At 46.3% G+C, this 24,842-nt stretch overlaps 1 protein-coding gene across 1 annotated transcript in view; it reads right to left on the bottom strand.

Moving 5' to 3' along the window:
• The window catches only part of usp8 (ubiquitin specific peptidase 8), a 54,431-nt gene that overhangs the window by 15,400 nt on the left and 14,189 nt on the right, over window positions 1-24,842 (bottom strand). Inside the window, exons 7-15 of the mRNA XM_038982644.1 lie at window positions 24,618-24,789; window positions 24,250-24,412; window positions 23,244-23,385; window positions 17,915-18,213; window positions 16,778-17,263; window positions 11,308-11,382; window positions 10,760-11,058; window positions 9,924-10,145; window positions 7,840-8,050 (exon numbers count right to left, since the gene is read on the bottom strand). Of these exons, the coding sequence (XP_038838572.1) occupies window positions 7,840-8,050; window positions 9,924-10,145; window positions 10,760-11,058; window positions 11,308-11,382; window positions 16,778-17,263; window positions 17,915-18,213; window positions 23,244-23,385; window positions 24,250-24,412; window positions 24,618-24,789 (2,069 nt within the window). The remainder of the gene's footprint in view (window positions 1-7,839; window positions 8,051-9,923; window positions 10,146-10,759; window positions 11,059-11,307; window positions 11,383-16,777; window positions 17,264-17,914; window positions 18,214-23,243; window positions 23,386-24,249; window positions 24,413-24,617; window positions 24,790-24,842) is intronic.

Raw genomic sequence — 24,842 nt, forward strand, 5'->3', positions numbered from 1 at the left:
ACATCAACGCAACTAGCCTCAATACAACTCACATCAACGCAACTAGCCTCAATACAACTCACATCAACGCAACTCGCCTCAATACAACTCACATCAACGCAACTCGCCTCAATACAACTCACATCAACGCAACTCGCCTCAATGCAACTAGCCTCAATACAACTCACATCAACGCAACTAGCCTCAATACAACTCACATCAACGCAACTCGCCTCAATACAACTCACATCAACGCAACTCGCCTCAATACAACTCACATCAACGCAACTAGCCTCAACGCAACTCACATCAACGCAATTCGCCTCAACGCAACTAGCCTCAATACAACTCACATCAACGCAACTAGCCTCAATACAACTCACATCAACGCAACTAGCCTCAATACAACTCACATCAACGCAACTAGCCTCAATGCAACTCACATCAACGCAACTAGCCTCAATGCAACTCACATCAACGCAATTCGCCTCAACGCAACTAGCCTCAATACAACTCACATCAACGCAACTAGCCTCAATACAACTCATATCAACGCAACTCGCCTCAATACAATTCGCCTCAACGCAACTCGCCTCAATACAACTCACATCAACGCAACTAGCCTCAATACAACTCACATCAACGCAACTAGCCTCAATACAACTCACATCAACGCAACTCGCCTCAATACAACTCACATCAACGCAACTCGCCTCAATACAACTCACATCAACGCAACTCGCCTCAATACAACTCACATCAACGCAACTCGCCTCAATACAACTCACATCAACGCAACTAGCCTCAATACAACTCACATCAACGCAACTAGCCTCAATACAACTCACATCAACGCAACTAGCCTCAATACAACTCACATCAACGCAACTCGCCTCAATACAACTCACATCAACGCAACTAGCCTCAATACAACTCACATCAACGCAACTCGCCTCAATACAACTCACATCAACGCAACTCGCCTCAATACAACTCACATCAACGCAACTAGCCTCAATGCAACTCACATCAACGCAATTCGCCTCAACGCAACTAGCCTCAATACAACTCACATCAACGCAACTAGCCTCAATACAACTCACATCAACGCAACTCGCCTCAATACAACTCACATCAACGCAACTCGCCTCAATACAACTCACATCAACGCAACTCGCCTCAATACAACTCACATCAACGCAACTCGCCTCAATACAACTCACATCAACGCAACTAGCCTCAATACAACTCACATCAACGCAACTAGCCTCAATACAACTCACATCAACGCAACTCGCCTCAATACAACTCACATCAACGCAACTCGCCTCAATACAACTCACATCAACGCAACTCGCCTCAATGCAACTAGCCTCAATACAACTCACATCAACGCAACTAGCCTCAATACAACTCACATCAACGCAACTCGCCTCAATACAACTCACATCAACGCAACTCGCCTCAATACAACTCACATCAACGCAACTAGCCTCAATGCAACTCACATCAACGCAATTCGCCTCAACGCAACTAGCCTCAATACAACTCACATCAACGCAACTAGCCTCAATACAACTCACATCAACGCAACTAGCCTCAATGCAACTCACATCAACGCAACTAGCCTCAATGCAACTCACATCAACGCAACTAGCCTCAATGCAACTCACATCAACGCAATTCGCCTCAACGCAACTAGCCTCAATACAACTCACATCAACGCAACTAGCCTCAATACAACTCACATCAACGCAACTCGCCTCAATACAACTCATATCAACGCAACTCGCCTCAATACAATTCGCCTCAACGCAACTAGCCTCAATACAACTCACATCAACGCAACTAGCCTCAATACAACTCACATCAACGCAACTCGCCTCAATACAACTCACATCAACGCAACTCGCCTCAATACAACTCACATCAACGCAACTCGCCTCAATACAACTCACATCAACGCAACTCGCCTCAATACAACTCACATCAACGCAACTCGCCTCAATACAACTCACATCAACGCAACTCGCCTCAATACAACTCACATCAACGCAACTCGCCTCAATACAACTCACATCAACGCAACTCGCCTCAATACAACTCACATCAACGCAACTCGCCTCAATACAACTCACATCAACGCAACTCGCCTCAATACAACTCACATCAACGCAACTAGCCTCAATACAACTCACATCAACGCAATTCGCCTCAACGCAACTAGCCTCAATACAACTCACATCAACGCAACTAGCCTCAATACAACTCACATCAACGCAACTAGCCTCAATACAACTCACATCAACGCAACTCGCCTCAATACAACTCACATCAACGCAACTAGCCTCAATGCAACTAGCCTCAATGCAACTCACATCAACGCAACTCGCCTCAATACAACTCACATCAACGCAACTCGCCTCAATACAACTCACATCAACGCAACTCGCCTCAATGCAACTAGCCTCAATACAACTCACATCAACGCAACTAGCCTCAATACAACTCACATCAACGCAACTCGCCTCAATACAACTCACATCAACGCAACTCGCCTCAATACAACTCACATCAACGCAACTAGCCTCAACGCAACTCACATCAACGCAATTCGCCTCAACGCAACTAGCCTCAATACAACTCACATCAACGCAACTAGCCTCAATACAACTCACATCAACGCAACTAGCCTCAATACAACTCACATCAACGCAACTAGCCTCAATGCAACTCACATCAACGCAACTAGCCTCAATGCAACTCACATCAACGCAATTCGCCTCAACGCAACTAGCCTCAATACAACTCACATCAACGCAACTAGCCTCAATACAACTCATATCAACGCAACTCGCCTCAATACAATTCGCCTCAACGCAACTCGCCTCAATACAACTCACATCAACGCAACTAGCCTCAATACAACTCACATCAACGCAACTAGCCTCAATACAACTCACATCAACGCAACTCGCCTCAATACAACTCACATCAACGCAACTCGCCTCAATACAACTCACATCAACGCAACTCGCCTCAATACAACTCACATCAACGCAACTCGCCTCAATACAACTCACATCAACGCAACTAGCCTCAATACAACTCACATCAACGCAACTAGCCTCAATACAACTCACATCAACGCAACTAGCCTCAATACAACTCACATCAACGCAACTCGCCTCAATACAACTCACATCAACGCAACTAGCCTCAATACAACTCACATCAACGCAACTCGCCTCAATACAACTCACATCAACGCAACTCGCCTCAATACAACTCACATCAACGCAACTAGCCTCAATGCAACTCACATCAACGCAATTCGCCTCAACGCAACTAGCCTCAATACAACTCACATCAACGCAACTAGCCTCAATACAACTCACATCAACGCAACTCGCCTCAATACAACTCACATCAACGCAACTCGCCTCAATACAACTCACATCAACGCAACTCGCCTCAATACAACTCACATCAACGCAACTCGCCTCAATACAACTCACATCAACGCAACTAGCCTCAATACAACTCACATCAACGCAACTAGCCTCAATACAACTCACATCAACGCAACTCGCCTCAATACAACTCACATCAACGCAACTCGCCTCAATACAACTCACATCAACGCAACTCGCCTCAATGCAACTAGCCTCAATACAACTCACATCAACGCAACTAGCCTCAATACAACTCACATCAACGCAACTCGCCTCAATACAACTCACATCAACGCAACTCGCCTCAATACAACTCACATCAACGCAACTAGCCTCAATGCAACTCACATCAACGCAATTCGCCTCAACGCAACTAGCCTCAATACAACTCACATCAACGCAACTAGCCTCAATACAACTCACATCAACGCAACTAGCCTCAATGCAACTCACATCAACGCAACTAGCCTCAATGCAACTCACATCAACGCAACTAGCCTCAATGCAACTCACATCAACGCAATTCGCCTCAACGCAACTAGCCTCAATACAACTCACATCAACGCAACTAGCCTCAATACAACTCACATCAACGCAACTCGCCTCAATACAACTCATATCAACGCAACTCGCCTCAATACAATTCGCCTCAACGCAACTAGCCTCAATACAACTCACATCAACGCAACTAGCCTCAATACAACTCACATCAACGCAACTCGCCTCAATACAACTCACATCAACGCAACTCGCCTCAATACAACTCACATCAACGCAACTCGCCTCAATACAACTCACATCAACGCAACTCGCCTCAATACAACTCACATCAACGCAACTCGCCTCAATACAACTCACATCAACGCAACTCGCCTCAATACAACTCACATCAACGCAACTCGCCTCAATACAACTCACATCAACGCAACTCGCCTCAATACAACTCACATCAACGCAACTCGCCTCAATACAACTCACATCAACGCAACTCGCCTCAATACAACTCACATCAACGCAACTAGCCTCAATACAACTCACATCAACGCAATTCGCCTCAACGCAACTAGCCTCAATACAACTCACATCAACGCAACTAGCCTCAATACAACTCACATCAACGCAACTAGCCTCAATACAACTCACATCAACGCAACTCGCCTCAATACAACTCACATCAACGCAACTAGCCTCAATGCAACTAGCCTCAATGCAACTCACATCAACGCAACTCGCCTCAATACAACTCACATCAACGCAACTAGCCTCAATACAACTCACATCAACGCAACTAGCCTCAATGCAACTAGCCTCAATACAACTCACATCAACGCAACTAGCCTCAATACAACTCACATCAACGCAACTCGCCTCAATACAACTCACATCAACGCAACTAGCCTCAATACAACTCACATCAACGCAACTAGCCTCAATGCAACTAGCCTCAATACAACTCACATCAACGCAACTCGCCTCAATGCAACTCACATCAACGCAACTCACATCAACGCAACTCGCCTCAACACAACTCACATCAACGCAACTCGCCTCAATACAACTCACATCAACGCAACTAGTCTCAATACAACTCACATCAACGCAACTAGCCTCAATGCAACTAGCCTCAATACAACTCACATCAACGCAACTCGCCTCAATGCAACTCACATCAACGCAACTCGCCTCAATGCAACTCACATCAACGCAACTCACATCAACGCAACTCGCCTCAATACAACTCACATCAACGCAACTAGCCTCAATGCAACTCACATCAACGCAATTCGCCTCAACGCAACTAGCCTCAATACAACTCACATCAACGCAACTCGCCTCAATACAACTCACATCAACGCAACTCGCCTCAATACAACTCACATCAACGCAACTCGCCTCAATACAACTCACATCAACGCAACTCGCCTCAATACAACTCACATCAACGCAACTCGCCTCAATACAACTCACATCAACGCAACTAGCCTCAATACAACTCACATCAACGCAACTCGCCTCAATACAACTCACATCAACGCAACTCGCCTCAATACAACTCACATCAACGCAACTCGCCTCAATACAACTCACATCAACGCAACTCGCCTCAATACAACTCACATCAACGCAACTCGCCTCAATACAACTCACATCAACGCAACTAGCCTCAATGCAACTAGCCTCAATACAACTCACATCAACGCAACTAGCCTCAATACAACTCACATCAACGCAACTCGCCTCAATACAACTCACATCAACGCAACTCGCCTCAATACAACTCACATCAACGCAACTAGCCTCAATGCAACTCACATCAACGCAATTCGCCTCAACGCAACTAGCCTCAATACAACTCACATCAACGCAACTCGCCTCAATACAATTCGCCTCAACGCAACTAGCCTCAATACAACTCACATCAACGCAACTCGCCTCAATACAACTCACATCAACGCAACTCGCCTCAATACAACTCACATCAACGCAACTCGCCTCAATACAACTCACATCAACGCAACTCGCCTCAATACAACTCACATCAACGCAACTCGCCTCAATACAACTCACATCAACGCAACTCGCCTCAATACAACTCACATCAACGCAACTCGCCTCAATACAACTCACATCAACGCAACTCGCCTCAATACAACTCACATCAACGCAACTCGCCTCAATACAACTCACATCAACGCAACTCGCCTCAATACAACTCACATCAACGCAACTAGCCTCAATACAACTCACATCAACGCAACTAGCCTCAATACAACTCACATCAACGCAACTAGACTCAATACAACTCACATCAACGCAACTCGCCTCAATACAACTCGCCTCAATACAACTCACATCAACGCAACTCACATCAACGCAACTCACATCAACGCAACTCGCCTCGATACAAATCCCATCAATACAACTAGCCTCGATACAAATCCCATCAATACAACTGGCCTCGATGCAACTGGCCTCGATGCAACTGGCCTCGATGCAACTGGCCTCGATGCAACTGGCCTCGATGCAACTCACATCAACGCAACTCGCCTCGATACAAATCCCATCAATACAACTCGCCTCGATACAACTGGCCTCGATGCAACTAGCCTCGATACAAATCCCATCAATACAACTGGTCTCGATACAACTGGCCTCGATGCAACTGGTCTCGATACAACTGGCCTCGATGCAACTGGCCTCGATGCAACTGGCCTCGATGCAACTGGCCTCGATGCAACTGGCCTCGATGCAACTGGCCTCGATACAACTCACATCGATACAACTAGCCTCAACACAACTAGCCTCAACACAACTAGCCCCAACACAACTAGCCCCAACACAACTAGCCCCAACACAACTAGCCCCAACACAACTAGCCTCAACACAACTAGCCCCAACACGATTAGCCCCAACACAACTAGCCTCAACACAACTAGCCTCAACACGACTAGCCCCAACACGACTAGCCCCAACACGACTAGCCCCAACACGACTAGCCTCAACACGACTAGCCTCAACACGACTAGCCTCAACACGACTAGCCTCAACACGACTAGCCTCAACACGACTAGCCTCAACACGACTAGCCTCAACACGACTAGCCTCAACACGACTAGCCTCAACACGACTAGCCTCAACACGACTAGCCTCAACACGACTAGCCTCAACACAACTAGCCCCAACACAACTAGCCCCAACACAACTAGCCCCAACACAACGGCTCTGACATCTCCACAAGTGACCTTTAATAATATTATATCTGCCATTTAGCATAGGCTTTTATCCAAAGCAACTGACAGTCATCCAGTATTCATTTGACATATGGGTGGTCCCGGGAATCACACCCACGATCCTGGTGTTGCAGGCGCCATGCTCTACCCCGCTGAGCTACAAAGGACCGGTCCGTGCCACAGAGGACCGGTCCGTGCCACAGAGGACCGCGCCGTGCCACAGAGGACCGCGCCGTGCCACAGAGGACCGCGCCGTGCCACAGAGGACCGCGCCGTGCCACAGAGGACCGCTCCGTGCCACAGAGGACCGCTCCGTGCCACAGAGGACCGCGCCGTGCCACAGAGGACCGCGCCGTGCCACAGAGGACCGCGCCGGGCCACAGAGGACCGCGCCGTGCCACAGAGGACCGCGCCGGGCCACAGAGGACCGCGCCGTGCCACAGAGGACCGCGCCGTGCCACAGAGGACCGCGCCGTGCCACAGAGGACCACTTTGCAGTATAATTACTACTGTGGTCAACTCCAGCTCAGCTTTAACTAGGCCCATTTGACAGGAGTCGTCATTGTTCCATTCCAGAATTCTACCCTACTATGTAACCTTGGAGGCACTAGGTAATCTTCAAACTATTTTCCTTGTTAATCACTTTTGTCCTGCTCGCTCTCCGGTCTCCCTACCTTGTTGAGGTCCTCGTGGAGTCCGTCCATAAGGAAGAGCAGCAGCTCCTGGGAGTCCTGCTGTTCCTGGCCAGAGAAGGATTCATGGATCTTCCCTATAGTGAACTTAAAGTCGCGGGGGCTGATACACTTATACAGGCCTGACCACAGAGCCTTCATGATCACACCAAACTCCTCTGCTACCTCACCTCGGTGACCCAGGATATTAGCCCTGTCAGGGGGGGAGAGGGTGGCAGAGAGAGAGAGAGAGAGAGAGACAGACAGACAGACACAGAGAGAGGGAGGGAGGGAGACAGACAGAGAGACAGGCAGAGAGAGACAGAAAGGGAGGGCGAGAGAGAGAGAGAGACAGAGACAGAGAGATTTAGCTGTATATGTATGATCCTCTTATCTTGGTAGTAATTCTTGTTGAAGTGTTATTACTACATTATCAATATAACTACAATTATCAATTCAATTCAAGGGGCTTTATCGTCATGGGAAACATATGTTAACATTGCCAAAGCAAGAGAAGTAGATAACATACAAAAGTGAAATAAACCATAAAAATGAACAGTAAACATTACACTCACAGAAGTCCCAAAAGAATAAAGACATTACAAATGTCATATTATATATATACAGTGTTGTAACGATGTACAAATGGTTGAAGTACAAAAGGGAAAATAAATAAACATAAATATGGGTTGTATTTACAATGATGTTTGTTCTTCACTGCTTGACCTTTTCTTGTGGCAACAGGTCACACATCTTGCTGCTGTGATGTCACACTGTGGTATTTCACCCAGTAGATATGGGAGTTTATCAAAATCGGGTTTGTATCATCTGACTGACCTGTTGATATCCTCCTGATAGAGGTTCTTGTTGAAGTAGTCCACCATGGCCGGTGTGTTACATTATAAACCACTACATTATCATGACTACATTATCATTACCACTACACGACTGACCTGTTGATATCCTCCTGATAGAGGTTCTTGTTGAAGTAGTCCACCATGGCCGGTGTGTTACATTATAAACCACTACATTATCATTACCACTACACGACTGACCTGTTGATATCCTCCTGATAGAGGTTCTTGTTGAAGTAGTCCACCATGGCTGGTGTGTTACATTATAAACCACTACATTATCGTTACTACATTATCATTACCACTACACGACTGACCTGTTGATATCCTCCTGATAAGAGGTTCTTGTTGAAGTAGTCCACCATGGCCGGTGTGTTACATTATAAACCACTACATTATCGTTACTACATTATCATTACCACTACACGACTGACCTGTTGATATCCTCCTGATAGAGGTTCTTGTTGAAGTAGTCCACCATGGCCGGTGTGTTACATTATAAACCACTACATTATCATGACTACATTATCATTACCACTACACGACTGACCTGTTGATATCCTCCTGATAGAGGTTCTTGTTGAAGTAGTCCACCATGGCCGGTGTGTTACATTATAAACCACTACATTATCGTTACTACATTATCATTACCACTACACGACTGACCTGTTGATATCCTCCTGATAGAGGTTCTTGTTGAAGTAGTCCACCATGGCCGGTGTGTTACATTATAAACCACTACATTATCGTTACTACATTATCATTACCACTACACGACTGACCTGTTGATATCCTCCTGATAGAGGTTCTTGTTGAAGTAGTCCACCATGGCCGGTGTGTTACATTATAAACCACTACATTATCATTACCACTACACGACTGACCTGTTGATATCCTCCTGATAGAGGTTCTTGTTGAAGTAGTCCACCATGGCTGGTGTGTTACATTATAAACCACTACATTATCGTTACTACATTATCATTACCACTACACGACTGACCTGTTGATATCCTCCTGATAAGAGGTTCTTGTTGAAGTAGTCCACCATGGCTGGTGTGTTACATTATAAACCACTACATTATCGTTACTACATTATCATTACCACTACACGACTGACCTGTTGATATCCTCCTGATAGAGGTTCTTGTTGAAGTAGTCCACCATGGCCGGTGTGTTACATTATAAACCACTACATTATCATGACTACATTATCATTACCACTACACGACTGACCTGTTGATATCCTCCTGATAGAGGTTCTTGTTGAAGTAGTCCACCATGGCCGGCGTGTTGCAGAGACACTGCAGGATGGAGTTCATGTAGCAGGTGTTACCTAGGTTACGCAGGCCGGTGAGCGAGGCGCCCAGACCGCCGAACACAGGGTTCAGGTTACGGATCTTAGCCGCAGACGGACGGGCGATCTCCACCTTGGTGTAGACGCTAGCAGTGGATGGTCTGGGAGAGGGATGTGACAAGTTACAAACAGTACAGTCAAATAAACTGGATTATAAAACAGATAGCTACTGTGACGTCATCAACTTTCATCCAGAAATGTGGATTAAATACTTATGGAGACACAAACCTTATAAATCAAGTTTTGTTATAATCCAATAGTATTTTTTATCATATCCATGAATCCAAATGATCTAGAAACATTTAAATGCAACTTAGTCCAAGGGCAGATTTTAACTCCAGACTCAGATTAAGTGTAGTCCAGGGGTGTATTCATTAGTCGGATTCCATTGCAAAACGTTGTCTGTTGCAAAACATTTTGTAACAGAAACTGTTTCGATTGGATAAATTCAGCTAGGTCCCTCCCAGTTTCGTTCTGTTTTCTCTGTTGGCTTCCGTTTGGTTCCTAGAGTAAAACGGTAAATGGTTTCCGTTGCAAAATGTTTTTTAATAAGACAAAACGCTTTACAACGGAATCCAACTAATGAATACACCCCAGGACTTAAAAACATATTCTTCATTGAAAAATAGCTTTTTAGTCCAGTATTAGGCTTAGTCAGAGTGAGTGAAACGTATATATTGACCAGGCCCATCCATGTGACGATGATGTCACCTACTTGGTCTCCCTGTTAAAGGTTGGGCGCGTGGCTGCAGTTATAGGGGCGGTAACCTTCTTTAGCCCCTCCTCCCTCAGGTCCTGGCTGATGTCCGGAGAAGAGTAGGAACGTTTCAGTTTGGACTGCTCCTGGTCGCGGTCCATGGTCTGGTCTGGCTCAGCGGGGCGGGGCTGCTTCTGTTTGGCCGTAGGAGGGGTGGAGGGGGGCGTCTGGGGTACGCTGACCTCAGGGGGGTAGCAGTCCACCCGGTTGGTTGGGGAATGGTAGTAACGGTAGGTACCGGTTACCGTGTCCAAGAACTGGTGGAGAGAGGATAGAGAGGAGAGGGGAGAGTTTCTTTCTTTCGTTCTCCATTTTCTTTTTCTCACAACTGATGGTTGTGTGTGAAAACATTCTCCATCGTATTTGCATGCAATGTAGTTTACCATTACACTGACAGAATATGTACACGTCAATGCTTTCCCCTTGCTGGCTACTTAGCAGTTCTCTTTAAACATCAAGAAACTAAAAGGTGAAACAGTTTGATGTCAGTTTAGTGTTTGTTTTACCTTCATCCAGCCATCAGGCAGGCCTGGTACACTCCTCCCCATCTCCTCACTCCTGGCTCTGGTTAGGAGCTCCCGCTGTGGGACAACACACACATTACATACGTTACACACACATTACACACGTTACACACACACACACACACACACAGTGTATAGAGCGCAGCCAATGTAAGGAGAATTCTGCTCAGTCAAAGGGGGGTAGCTAGCGGTAGTATTGAAATGCAGGGTTCTCCTGTTGCTTCACTAGAATGTTCCCGGCAGGCGATGGTAGAACAACAAAAAAAAGAAAAGAAAAATCGCAAAAACTTGGGGATCAAACGTCCCAAGTGCCATTTGTGTCCCACCATTTCCAAGAGCGGTCGAGAACATGCACTCTGGAGGCGGAAATAACTAATAAATAAAATAAAAAAATACTGAAGCTTTTTCTAAAACAACAACATGCCATAATGATGTGGTGGTTTAGTGTTGATTATATACCTTGGGTATGACATAGTCATCAACTGTTCTATGCTTTAACATCCCAGGCTGATGGCTCCTCTTTACAGCACCACTAAGCTTCAGGGGGGATGGAGCCTGGGGTTTGGGAGGGACACAACACAGTGCAGCTCACATCATTTGACTATGCAGATTAGCTTTATGGGTATCAGTGAGATTGATGGGCTGTATATTAGGACAGTGGTTCTCCAAATCTCTCCTCAGGAACCCCCCAGGTGTGTCACAAATGTAACCCTAAACTATCTCACCTGATTCACCTAGTCAAGGGCCTGATGATTGATTCACCTAGTCAAGGGCCTGATGATTGATTCACCTAGTCAAGGGCCTGATGATTGATTCGCCTAGTCAAGGGCCTGATGATTGATTCGCCTAGTCAAGGGCCTGATGGTTGATTCGCCTAGTCAAGGGCCTGATGATTGATTCACCTAGTCAAGGGCCTGATGATTGATTCACCTAGTCAAGGGCCTGATGATTGATTCACCTAGTCAAGGGCCTGATGATTGATTCACCTAGTCAAGGGCCTGATGATTGATTCACCTAGTCAAGGGCCTGATGATTGATTCACCTAGTCAAGGGCCTGATGGTTGATTCGCCTAGTCAAGGGTCTGATGATTGATTCGCCTAGTCAAGGGTCTGATGATTGATTCGCCTAGTCAAGGTTCTGATGATTGATTCACCTAGTCAAGGGTCTGATGATTGATTCGCCTAGTCAAGGCCCTGATGATTGATTCACCTAGTCAAGGGCCTGAGGATTGATTCACCTAGTCAAGGGCCTGATGATTGATTCACCTAGTCAAGGGCCTGATGATTGATTCACCTAGTCAAGGGCCTGAGGATTGATTCACCTAGTCAAGGGCCTGAGGATTGATTCACCTAGTCAAGGGCCTGAGGATTGATTCGCCTAGTCAAGGGCCTGATGATTGATTCACCTAGTCAAGGGCTTGATGATTGATTCGCCTAGTCAAGGGCCTGATGATTGATTCACCTAGTCAAGGGTCTGATGATTGATTCACCTAGTCAAGGGCCTGATTATTGGTTGACAAGTTGAATCAGGTGTGCTAGTTCTGGAATAGATCAAATACATTAACCGGCTGGGGGTCCCTGAGGAGAGGTTTGGACCGGCTGGGGGTCCCCGAGGAGAGGTTTGGACCGGCTGGGGGTCCCCGAGGAGAGGTTCGGACCGGCTGGGGGTCCCCGAGGAGAGGTTCGAACCGGCTGGGGGTCCCCGAGGAGAGGTTCGAACCGGCTGGGGGTCCCCGAGGAGAGGTTCGGACCGGCTGGGGGTCCCCGAGGAGAGGTTCGGACCGGCTGGGGGTCCCCGAGGAGAGGTTCGGACCGGCTGGGGGTCCCCGAGGAGAGGTTCGGACCGGCTGGGGGTCCCCGAGGAGAGGTTCGGACCGGCTGGGGGTCCCCGAGGAGAGGTTCGGACCGGCTGGGGGTCCCCGAGGAGAGGTTCGGACCGGCTGGGGGTCCCCGAGGAGAGGTTTGGACCGGCTGGGGGTCCCCGAGGAGAGGTTTGAGAACCACTGTAGTAGGATATGGGTTACACATGGGATGGGATTTCCGCTGGTCATTGGGGACAGTCTACTAACTAACTGGTGGCTAATGGATAGTATTAAATTGTGGATATTATCAGACGGGTGAGATGGATGGATGGAGTTTATATTAAGAGATGGGTTGGCTATGGGAAGGGCTTACTGTTGTTGGGCTGGAAAGGTACAGTAAAGACTGGGAGAAATGGTTAGATGCTTAGTGCCTCTTTCAGCATCACAGAAACAGAGACTCACTGCCACAGACAGACGGAGAAAGTAGGCTGGCCCTCCTTGAAATCTCGTAGTTTGATGCATTGCGCTCTTTTTGGCTATAAAGCCCTCTTGCATAAACTTCCGCCATACCGTACCTCATTGGTAACCTTCAGACGTACAAGTTACCAGACCTGGACTCAGGGATGGCTAACCCTGGAGATCAATCTCCACCGAGTTACGTAAATCTGATTAAAGTTTTTTGGCACCGCTCATGTGGAATGATCTCCAAAAGTCCTTAAAGTTGGTGGAGTTGGAAAAATGACTTGTGTCATGCAAAGTACATGTCCTAACCAACTTGCCAAAACTATAGTTTGTTAACAAGAAATTTGTGGAGTGGTTGAAAAACGAGTTTTAATGACTCCAACCTAAGTGTATGTAAACTTCTGACTTCAACTGTGTATACACTACTGTTTAAAAGTTTGGGGTCACTTAGAAATGTCCTTTTTGAAAGAATAAAATAACATCAAATTGATCAGAACTACAGTGAAGACATTGTTAATGTTGTAAATGACTATTGTAGCTGGAAATGGAATATCTACATAGGTGTACAGAAGCCCATTACCAGCAACCATCACTCCTGTGTTCCAATGGCACGTTGTGTTAGCTAATCCAAGTGTATCATTTTAAAAGGCTAATTGATCATTAGAAAACCCTTTTGCAATTATGTTAGCACAGCTGAAAACTGTGATTAAAGAAGCAATAAAACTGGCCTTCTTCAGACTAGCTGAGTATCTGGAGTATCAGCATTTGTGGGTTTGGCTCAAAATGGCCAGAAACAAAGCACTTTCTTCTGAAACTCGTCAGCCTATTCTTGTTCTGAGAAATGAAGGCTATTCCATGCGAGAAATTGCCAAGAAACTGAAGATCTTGTCCAACGCTGTGTACTACTCCCTTCACAGAACAGCGCAAACTGGCTCTAACCAGAATAGAAAGAGGAGTGGGAGGCCCCGGGGCACAACTGAGCAAGAGGACAAGTACATTAGAGTGTCTAGTTTGAGAAACAGACGCCTCACAAGTCCTCAACTGGCAGCTTCATTAAACAGTACCCGCAAAACAACAGTCTCAACGTCAACAGTGACAAGGCGACTCCGGGACGCTGGCCAATGTCTACACTGTATTTCTTGTTCAATGAACCATAAACAATTAATGAACATGCACCTGTGGAATGGTTGTTAAGACACTAACAGCTTACAGACGGTAGGCAAGTAAGGTCACAGTTATGAAAACTTAGGACACTAAAGAGGCCTTTCTACTGACTCTAAAAAACACCAAAAGAAAGATGCCCAGGGTCCCTGCTCATCTGCGTGAACGTGCCTTAGGCATGCTGCAAGGAGGCATGAGGACTGCAGATGTGGCCAGGGCAATAAATTGCAATGTCTGTACCGTGAGACGCCTAAGACAGCGCTACAGGGAAACAGGACGGACAGCTGCCTCGCAGTGGCAGACCATGTGTAACAACACCTGCACAGGATCAGTACATCCGAACATCACACCTGCGGGACAGGTACAGGATGGCAACAACAACTGCCCGAGTTACACCAGGAATGCACAATCCCTCCATCAGTGCTCAGACTGTCCGCAATAGGCTGAGAGAGGCTGGACTGAGGGCTTGTAGGCCTGTTGTAAGGCAGGTCCCCACCAGACATCACCGGCAACAACGTCGCCTACGGGCACAAACCCACCGTCGCTGGACCAGACAGGACTAGCAAAAAGTGCTCTTCACTGACGATCCGCGTTTATCGTCGAAGGAATGAGCGTTACACCGAGGCCTGTACTCTGGAGCGGGATCGATGTACTCTGGAGCGGGATCGATTTGGAGGTGGAGAGTCCGTCATGGTCTAGGGTGGTGTGTCACAGCATCATCGGACTGAGCTTGTTGTCATCGCAGGCAATCTCAAAGCTGTGCATTACAGGGAACACATCCTCCTCCCTCATGTGGTACCCTTCCTGCAGGCTCATCCTGACATCACCCTCCAGCATGACAATGCCACCAGCCATACTGCTCGTTCTGTGCGTGATTTCCTGCAAGACAGGATTGTCAATGTTCTGCCATGGCCAGCGAAGAGCCCGGATGTCAATACCATAGAGCACGTCTGGGACGTGTTGGATCGGAGGGTGAGGGCAAGGGCCATTCCCCCCAGAAATGTCCGGGAACTTGCACGTGCCTTGGTGGAAGAGTGGGGAAACATCTCACAGCAAGAACTGGCAAATCTGGTGCAGTCCATGAGGAGGAGATGCACAAGGTCCTCTACTCCGACAATTAATCCACACATAAAACGGTCAACTGAATTGTTTCTAGTCATCTCTCCTCCTTCCAGGCTTTTTCATCTTTGAACTTATATGGTGATCGGCATCTAAACTTTCATAGTATTACCACAACAACCGGCAACACAGTTCGTCTTTCAATCACCCACGTGGGTATAACCAATGAGGAGATGGCACGTGGGTACCTGCTTCTATAAACCAATGAGGAGATGGGAGAAGCAGGACTTGCAGCGCGATCTGCGTCACAAATAGAACTGACTTCTATTTTAGCCCTTGGCAACGCAGATGCTCGTTGACGCGCGCGAGCAGTGTGGGTGAAATAATTGAATAACAGATTTCTAAATTTATTTAGCGACGCAAGCGGTGTAGTCAGGGTATAACATTGAGAGACACTGGCCTCCGGAGTGGCTCAGTGGTCTAAGGCACTGCATTGCAGTGCTATCTGTGCCACTTGAGATTCTGGGTTCGAATCCAGGCTCAGTCGCAGCCGGCCACGACCGGGAGAACAACTGGCCCAGCGTCGTCCGGGTTTGGCCATCGCGCACTAGCGACTCTGGTGGCGGGCCGGGCGCAGTGCACACTGACACGGTCACCAGGTGTACGGTGTTTCCTCCGACACATTGGTGCGGCTGGCTTCCAGGTTAAGCGGACATTGTGTCAAGAATCAGTGCGGCTTGGTTGTGTTTCGGAGGACGCACAGGAGTTGCAGCGATGAGACAAGACTAACTCCCAATAAATATAATATATAATAAAAAATGTATAAAATAATTATCTCAAAGTGTTCACTCCTCATGGTTTTAAAAGGACTAGTGTGAGGAAGATGGTGGAAACTCCCTCCTCGTGAACGCCTTCTATGAGAAGGGTAGAGAATCGGAACGCAGCCACAGATAGACAGAGACACTGACCCTAATCTCAGTGACGACACGGCTGGGAGCTGGCGAGTCCAGAGAAGCACCGTTTGTTGGCGTATCCTCCCTTTGCTCCTCCCCAACCCCGTTCTCCTCCTCTGCCTTCTGTCTCTCCAACCTCTTCCTCTCCTGAGTCCTGTTCTCTTCCTCCTTCCTCTTCTTCTTCTCCGTCTCCTCATTATCCTTCTCCTGGTTCTCCCGGCGTTCCCTCTCTCTCCACTCCTCCTCGGTGTGGCGGTCCTGTGTGCGTTGTTCCTGCTCTCTCCGGGCCTTCTCCATCAGAGCAGCTGTCTCCATGTGGATCTGACCACGTTCCTCGTCCGTCAGCGGGACCGACGGGTCAAAGGCCGGTTTGACCGAGCGGTTGGGTTGGGGTACAGACGGGCCATTCTGGGAGGAGGGGGGCAGGTCCCTGGGGAGGGCATCCAGGGGTGGTTTAGACCCGTCTGAGACTCTGACTGATGGCTTCTTGGTACGGTCGATCTGGGGAAGCGAGGAACGGGAGGAGGGGGTAACAAACAGGGATGATTAAGCTTTTAATTAGACATTTGAAGAACAATAAAAAGCAGAAATGAAAGTGGTGACATTAACACAGCCTTTCTTAACTATTGAGAACTCGGAAAATGCCACCAATGTCTCATTGTGCCGTTCTCTTGAAATATATTTGAAGGGATAGTTTACCCAAATGACAACTGGTTTCCTTACCCTGTAAGCAGCCTATAAAGGTATGAGAGCGATCCATGATTTAGTTTAGTTTCCCTGGCACTGTTTTCAAACGCTTTGGTTTTATGATTTGTGTCACAAATCCAATGAAAGCCATAGTACCTAATACATGACCATTTCACACATCATGTCCAAATCAACCTAAAGTATCTCAAATTGATTGTGTAGCTCATCAAAGTTACTTATAGATGCTTTGGACGTGTGAAAAATTGAAATAAAGGATACCATGACTTGAAACCAAACCAAAAACCGTGGATTGCTGTAATACCTTGTCCATAGACTGCTTATAGGGTAATGAAACCAATGTCATCTTGTGATTTTGCTAAACTATCCTTTTATATATATTTTAAAGCTAAATATTTATTGAATGAATTATAAAAAACAAACAAATGCATGAGCTCGTGCAGTTACCTGTGGGATGTGCTTGGCTGTCCCTCCAGGCTGGCTGGGTGTCCCTGGACCGGCTCCAGGGTCCTTCTTGCTGTGGTCTACTCCAGGGTGAGTGAACCCTGTGTGGGGTGAGTCTGTGGCGTCTGCCTCCGTCCATGTGGAGGGGGTCTCAGGGTGGGAGGGGGTCAGATCCTCCAGGGGGGCACCGTTCACCTGTACGCTACCCAGGGAGGCAGGGGCAGCCTGGGGTTCAGGGTCCGGCTCGGGGGGAGGGGGGGTTGGCGGTTTGGGCTCCTCCAGTGACGGGTAGTTGAAGTTCACTGCTCAACAGAAAACATGAACAAGTAATGCTACAATAACAAGTAATGCTACAATAACAAGTAATGCTACAATAACAATTAATGCTACAATAACAAGTAATGCTACAATAACAAGTAATGCTACAATAACTACTAGTGAAGTCATGGTTTGGCTCGCTAACTGAATCCAACGGAGGTCTCAAACAAATCACATGTTAATGGTCACATACACATGATTAGCAGATGTTATTGGTCACATACACATGGTTAACAGATGTTATTGGTCACATACACATGGTTAACAGATGTTATTGATCACATACACATGGTTAACAGATGTTATTGATCACATACACATGGTTAACAGATGTTATTGATCACATACACATGGTTAACAGATGTTATTGGTCACATACACATGGTTAACAGATGTTATTGGTCACATGGTTAACAGATGTTATTGGTCACATACACATGGTCAGCAGATGTTATTGGTCACATACACATGGTTATCAGATGTTATTGGTCACATACACATGGTCAGCAGATGTTATTGATCACATACACATGGTTAACAGATGTTATTGGTCACATACACATGGTTAACAGAGGTTATTGGTTATCAGATGTTATTGGTTATCAGATGTTATTGGTCACATACACATGGTTAACAGATGTTATTGGTCACATACACATGGTTAGCAGATGTTATTGGTCACATACACATGGTCAGCAGATGTTATTGATCACATACACATGGTTAACAGATGTTATTGGTCACATACACATGGTTAACAGATGTTATTGGTCACATACACATGGTTAGCAGATGTTATTGGTCACATACACATGGTTAGCAGATGTTATTGGTCACATACACATGGTTAGCAGATGTTATTGGTCACATACACATGGTTAGCAGATGTTATTGATCACATACACATGGTTAACAGATGTTATTGGTCACATACACATGGTTAACAGAGGTTATTGGTTATCAGATGTTATTGGTTATCAGATGTTATTGGTCACATACACATGGTTAACAGATGTTATTGGTCACATACACATGGTTAGTAGATGTTATTGGTCACATACACATGGTTAGTAGATGTTATTGGTCACATACACATGGTTAGCAGATGTTATTGGTCACATACACATGGTTAGCAGATGTTATTGGTCACATACACATGGTTAGTAGATGTTATTGGTCACATACACATGGTTATCAGATGTTATTGGTCACATACACATGGTTAACAGATGTTATTGGTCACATACACATGGTTAACAGAGGTTATTGGTTATCAGATGTTATTGGTTATCAGATGTTATTGGTCACATACACATGGTTATCAGATGTTATTGGTCACATACACATGGTTAGCAGATGTTATTGATCACATACACATGGTTAACAGATGTTATTGATCACATACACATGGTTAGCACATGTTATTGATCACATACACATGGTTAACAGATGTTATTGGTCACATGGTTAACAGATGTTATTGGTCACATACACATGGTCAGCAGATGTTATTGATCACATACACATGGTTAACAGATGTTATTGGTCACATACACATGGTTAGCAGATGTTATTGATCACAGACACATGGTTAGCAGATGTTATTGATCACATACACATGGTTAGCAGATGTTATTAGTTATCACATGTTAATGGTCACATACACATGGTTAACAGATGTTATTGGTCACATACACATGGTCAGCAGATGTTATTGATCACATACACATGGTTAACAGATGTTATTGGTCACATAACCAATAACCTCTGTTAACCATGTGTATGTGACCAATAACATCTGTTAACCATGTGTATGTGATCAATAACATCTGCTGACCATGTGTATGTGACCAATAACCTCTGTTAACCATGTGTATCAGATGTTATTGGTTATCAGATGTTATTGGTCACATACACATGGTGAGCAGATGTTATTGGTTATCAGATGTTATTGGTCACATACACATGGTGAGCAGATGTTATTGGTCACATACACATGGTGAGCAGATGTTATTGGTCACATACACATGGTGAGCAGATGTTACTGGTCACAGACACATGGTGAGCAGATGTTATTGGTCACATACACATGGTTAACAGATGTTATTGGTTATCAGATGTTATTGGTCACATACACATGGTTAACAGATGTTATTGGTTATCAGATGTTATTGGTCACATAACCAATAACATCTGTTAACCATGTGTATGTGACCAATAACATCTGATAACCATGTGTCTGTGACCAATAACATCTGATAACCAATAACATCTGTTAACCATGTGTATCAGATGTTATTGGTCACAGACACATGGTTATCAGATGTTATTGGTCACATACAGATGGTTAACAGATGTTATTGGTCACATACACATGGTTAACAGATGTTATTGGTTATCAGATGGTATTGGTCACAGACACATGGTTAGCAGATGTTATTGGTCATATACACATGGTTAACAGATGTTATTGGTCACATACACATGGTTAACAGATGTTATTGGTCACATACACATGGTTAACAGATGTTATCGGTCACATACACATGGTTAACAGATGTTATTGGTCACATACACATGGTTAACAGATGTTATTGGTCACATACACATGGTTAGCAGATGTTATTGGTCACATACACATGGTTAACAGATGTTATTGGTCACATACACATGGTTAGCAGATGTTATTGGTCACATGGTTAACAGATGTTATTGGTCACATACACATGGTTAACAGATGTTATTGATCACATACACATGGTTAGCAGATGTTATTGGTCACATACACATGGTTAACAGATGTTGATCGGAAATACAGTGTAGACATTGTCAATGTTGTAAATGACTATTGTAGCTGGAAATGGCATGAAAATGACATGAATTTGTGTGTTATTAGTTTAAGCACACTGTGTTTGTCTATTTGTTGTGACTCAGATGAAGATCAGATCAAATTTTATGACCAATTTAAGCAGAAATCCAGGTTTTTCCAAAGGGTTCACATACTCTTTCTTCCCCCTGTACACACACACACAACTACCCTACCCTGGGTGAATGAGATCTCAAAGTTGAACACCATGTTAAAACGGACCTAACTGACACAATGTGGGATCAACTCATCATCACTACATGGAACCATGCTGAAGAAGCATAGACACTTAAAAAGGAACGATTGACATCCTATTTGTGAATCTCTGACTGCTGTTCTATCGATTCCTGGGGTCATGTCATGGTTTCATGTGTCTCTGAGCTAGTCACCGTTCAAGCAGGCAGCGTCATACCGGCTGTATTTCTGCAGGCAGAGTCATACCGGCTGTATTTCTGCAGGCAGAGTCATACCGGCTGTATTTCTGCAGCGTCCTACCGGCTGTATTTCTGCAGAGTCATACCGGCTGTATTTCTGCAGGCAGAGTCATACCGGCTGTATTTCTGCAGCGTCCTACCGGCTGTATTTCTGCAGAGTCATACCGGCTGTATTTCTGCAGGCAGAGTCCTACCGGCTGGATTTCTGCAGCGTCCTACCGGCTGTATTTCTGCAGGCAGAGTCATACCGGCTGTATTTCTGCAGGCAGAGTCATACCGGCTGTATTTCTGCAGGCAGAGTCATACCGGCTGTATTTCTGCAGGCAGAGTCATACCGGCTGTATTTCTGCAGGCAGAGTCATACCGGCTGTATTTCTGCAGGCAGAGTCATACCGGCTGTATTTCTGCAGGCAGAGTCATACCGGCTGTATTTCTGCAGGCAGAGTCATACCGGCTGTATTTCTGCAGCGTCCTACCGGCTGGATTTCTGCAGCGTCCTACCGGCTGTATTTCTGCAGGCAGAGTCATACCGGCTGGATTTCTGCAGCGTCCTACCGGCTGGATTTCTGCAGGCAGAGTCATACCGGCTGGATTTCTGCAGGCAGAGTCATACCGGCTGGATTTCTGCAGGCAGAGTCATACCGGCTGGATTTCTGCAGGCAGAGTCATACCGGCTGGATTTCTGCAGGCAGAGTCATACCGGCTGGATTTCTGCAGGCAGAGTCCTACCGGCTGGATTTCTGCAGGCAGAGTCATACCGGCTGTATTTCTGCAGGCAGAGTCATACCGGCTGTATTTCTGCAGGCAGAGTCATACCGGCTGTATTTCTGCAGAGTCATACCGGCTGTATTTCTGCAGGCAGAGTCATACCGGCTGTATTTCTGCAGGCAGAGTCCTACCGGCTGTATTTCTGCAGGCAGAGTCCTACCGGCTGTATTTCTGCAGAGTCATACCGGCTGTATTTCTGCAGGCAGAGTCCTACCGGCTGTATTTCTGCAGAGTCATACCGGCTGTATTTCTGCAGGCAGAGTCCTACCGGCTGTATTTCTGCAGGCAGAGTCATACCGGCTGTATTTCTGCAGAGTCATACCGGCTGTATTTCTGCAGGCAGAGTCCTACCGGCTGTATTTCTGCAGAGTCCTACCGGCTGTATTTCTGCAGAGTCCTACCGGCTGTATTTCTGCAGAGTCATACCGGCTGTATTTCTGCAGGCAGCGTCCTACCGGCTGGATTTCTTGCTTGAACGGCGAATAGCTCAGTGCTGTGGTGTGTTTCGGGGACAGACAGAAATGTGTGAATGTGGTCCGCTGTGAGAGGGTGTTATAGTTGTGTGTTCGGGGGGTTAGGGTGAGGGTTAAGGTTAGGGGTACTCATGCTGTGGGAGGGTGCTGTAGCTGTGTGTTCAGGGGGTTAGGGTGAGGGTTAAGGTTAGGGGTAGTCACGCTGTGGGAGGGTGCTGTAGCTGTGTGTTCAGGGGGTTAGGGTGAGGGTTAAGGTTAGGGGTACTCACGCTGTGGGAGGGTGCTGTAGCTGTGTGTTCAGGGGGTTAGGGTGAGGGTTAAGGTTAGGGGTACTCACGCTGTGGGAGGGTGCTGTAGCTGTGTGTTCGGGGGGTTAGGGTGAGGGTTAAGGTTAGGGGTACTCACGCTGTGGGAGGGTGCTGTAGCTGTGTGTTCGGGGAGTTAGGGTGAGGGTTAAGGTTAGGGGTACTCACGCTGTGGGAGGGTGCTGTAGCTGTGTGTTCGGGGCGGTCTGACTTTGGCGTTGGATGTGTACATGGGGTAGAAGAGGAGCCAGCTCTCATAGCCTCCCTCCAGGACCATGGGCTCACTACGCAGGATAGTGGTACTGTCCCACTGTGAAGCACACATTACCTCAATGAAACACACATTACCTCAATGAAACACACATTACCTCAATGGAAACACACATTACCTCAATGGAAACACACATTACCTCAATGGAAACACACATTACCTCAATGGAAACACACATTACCTCAATGGAAACACACATTACCTCAATGGAAACACACATTACCTCAATGGAAACACACATTACCTCAATGGAAACACACATTACCTCAATGGAAACACACATTACCTCAATGAAACACACTGACTGAGGAAACACACTGACTGAGGAAACACACTGACTGAGGAAACACACATTACCTCAATGGAAACACACTGACTGAGGAAACACATTACCTCAATGGAAACACACATTACCTCAATGGAAACACACATTACCTCAATGAAACACACTGACTGAGGAAACACATTACCTCAATGGAAACACACATTACCTCAATGGAAACACACATTACCTCAATGGGAACACACATTACCTCAATGGAAACACACATTACCTCAATGAAACACACTGACTGAGGAAACACATTACTTCAATGGAAACACACATTACCTCAATGGAACACACTGACTGAGGAAACACACATTACCTCAATGGAAATACACATTACATCAATGGAAACACACTGACTGAGGAAACACACATTACCTCAATGAAACACACTGACTGAGGAAACACACACTACCTCAATGGAAATACACATTACATCAATGGAAACACACTGACTGAGGAAACACACATTACCTCAATGGAAACACACTGACTGAGGAAACACACATTACCTCAATGGAAACACACTGACTGAGGAAGCATTGCAGGGAACACACATTCCTATGTTATGTTACCTTGTAGAGAGCATCTTTGAGGCTTTGTAAGGTGGTTCCCAGTTTGAGGTCAGTAACAGAGCTGAACCAGTCCAGTAGGACGATGTAATCTACGAACCCCCGTCTCTTCCACGTCTCTCTGGATGCAGCAGGTAGATTGGCCTCTATCTGGTTCACTGTGATGCTGTGGGAACAGAATAATGACCCGTTACCCTTGAGCAGGGGTGCACAACACACGGCCCACGGGCTGAATGTGGCCCCAGAGAAGACAGCTTGTAGCCCGTAGTGATTATTAGTATTTTTTTAATACATTTATTTGGGTATGCTCAGAATGGAGACCTGGATCAACCATACATGTAACAACCCTCCATCCATTGCTCCCTCCGTACCCAGGGTTGATAGCCTCCTCTGGGACACTGATGACAGTCTGGGTGGGGACCTGGATCTGTGAGTCCTGGAAGTCTCGGAGGCAGCGAGCGTCCATCACAATGACCGTAATGGCCTGGTCCCTCATCATCTTGAACAACCCCTCTGCTGTGATCCCTCCTGCTGGCACCGCAGCTAGGGAGGTAGGTACGGAGGGAGGGAGGGAGGTACGGAGGGAGGGAGGGAGG

Source organism: Salvelinus namaycush, unplaced genomic scaffold (assembly GCF_016432855.1).
Source record: "Salvelinus namaycush isolate Seneca unplaced genomic scaffold, SaNama_1.0 Scaffold123, whole genome shotgun sequence".
NCBI classification, from domain to species: domain Eukaryota; kingdom Metazoa; phylum Chordata; class Actinopteri; order Salmoniformes; family Salmonidae; genus Salvelinus; species Salvelinus namaycush.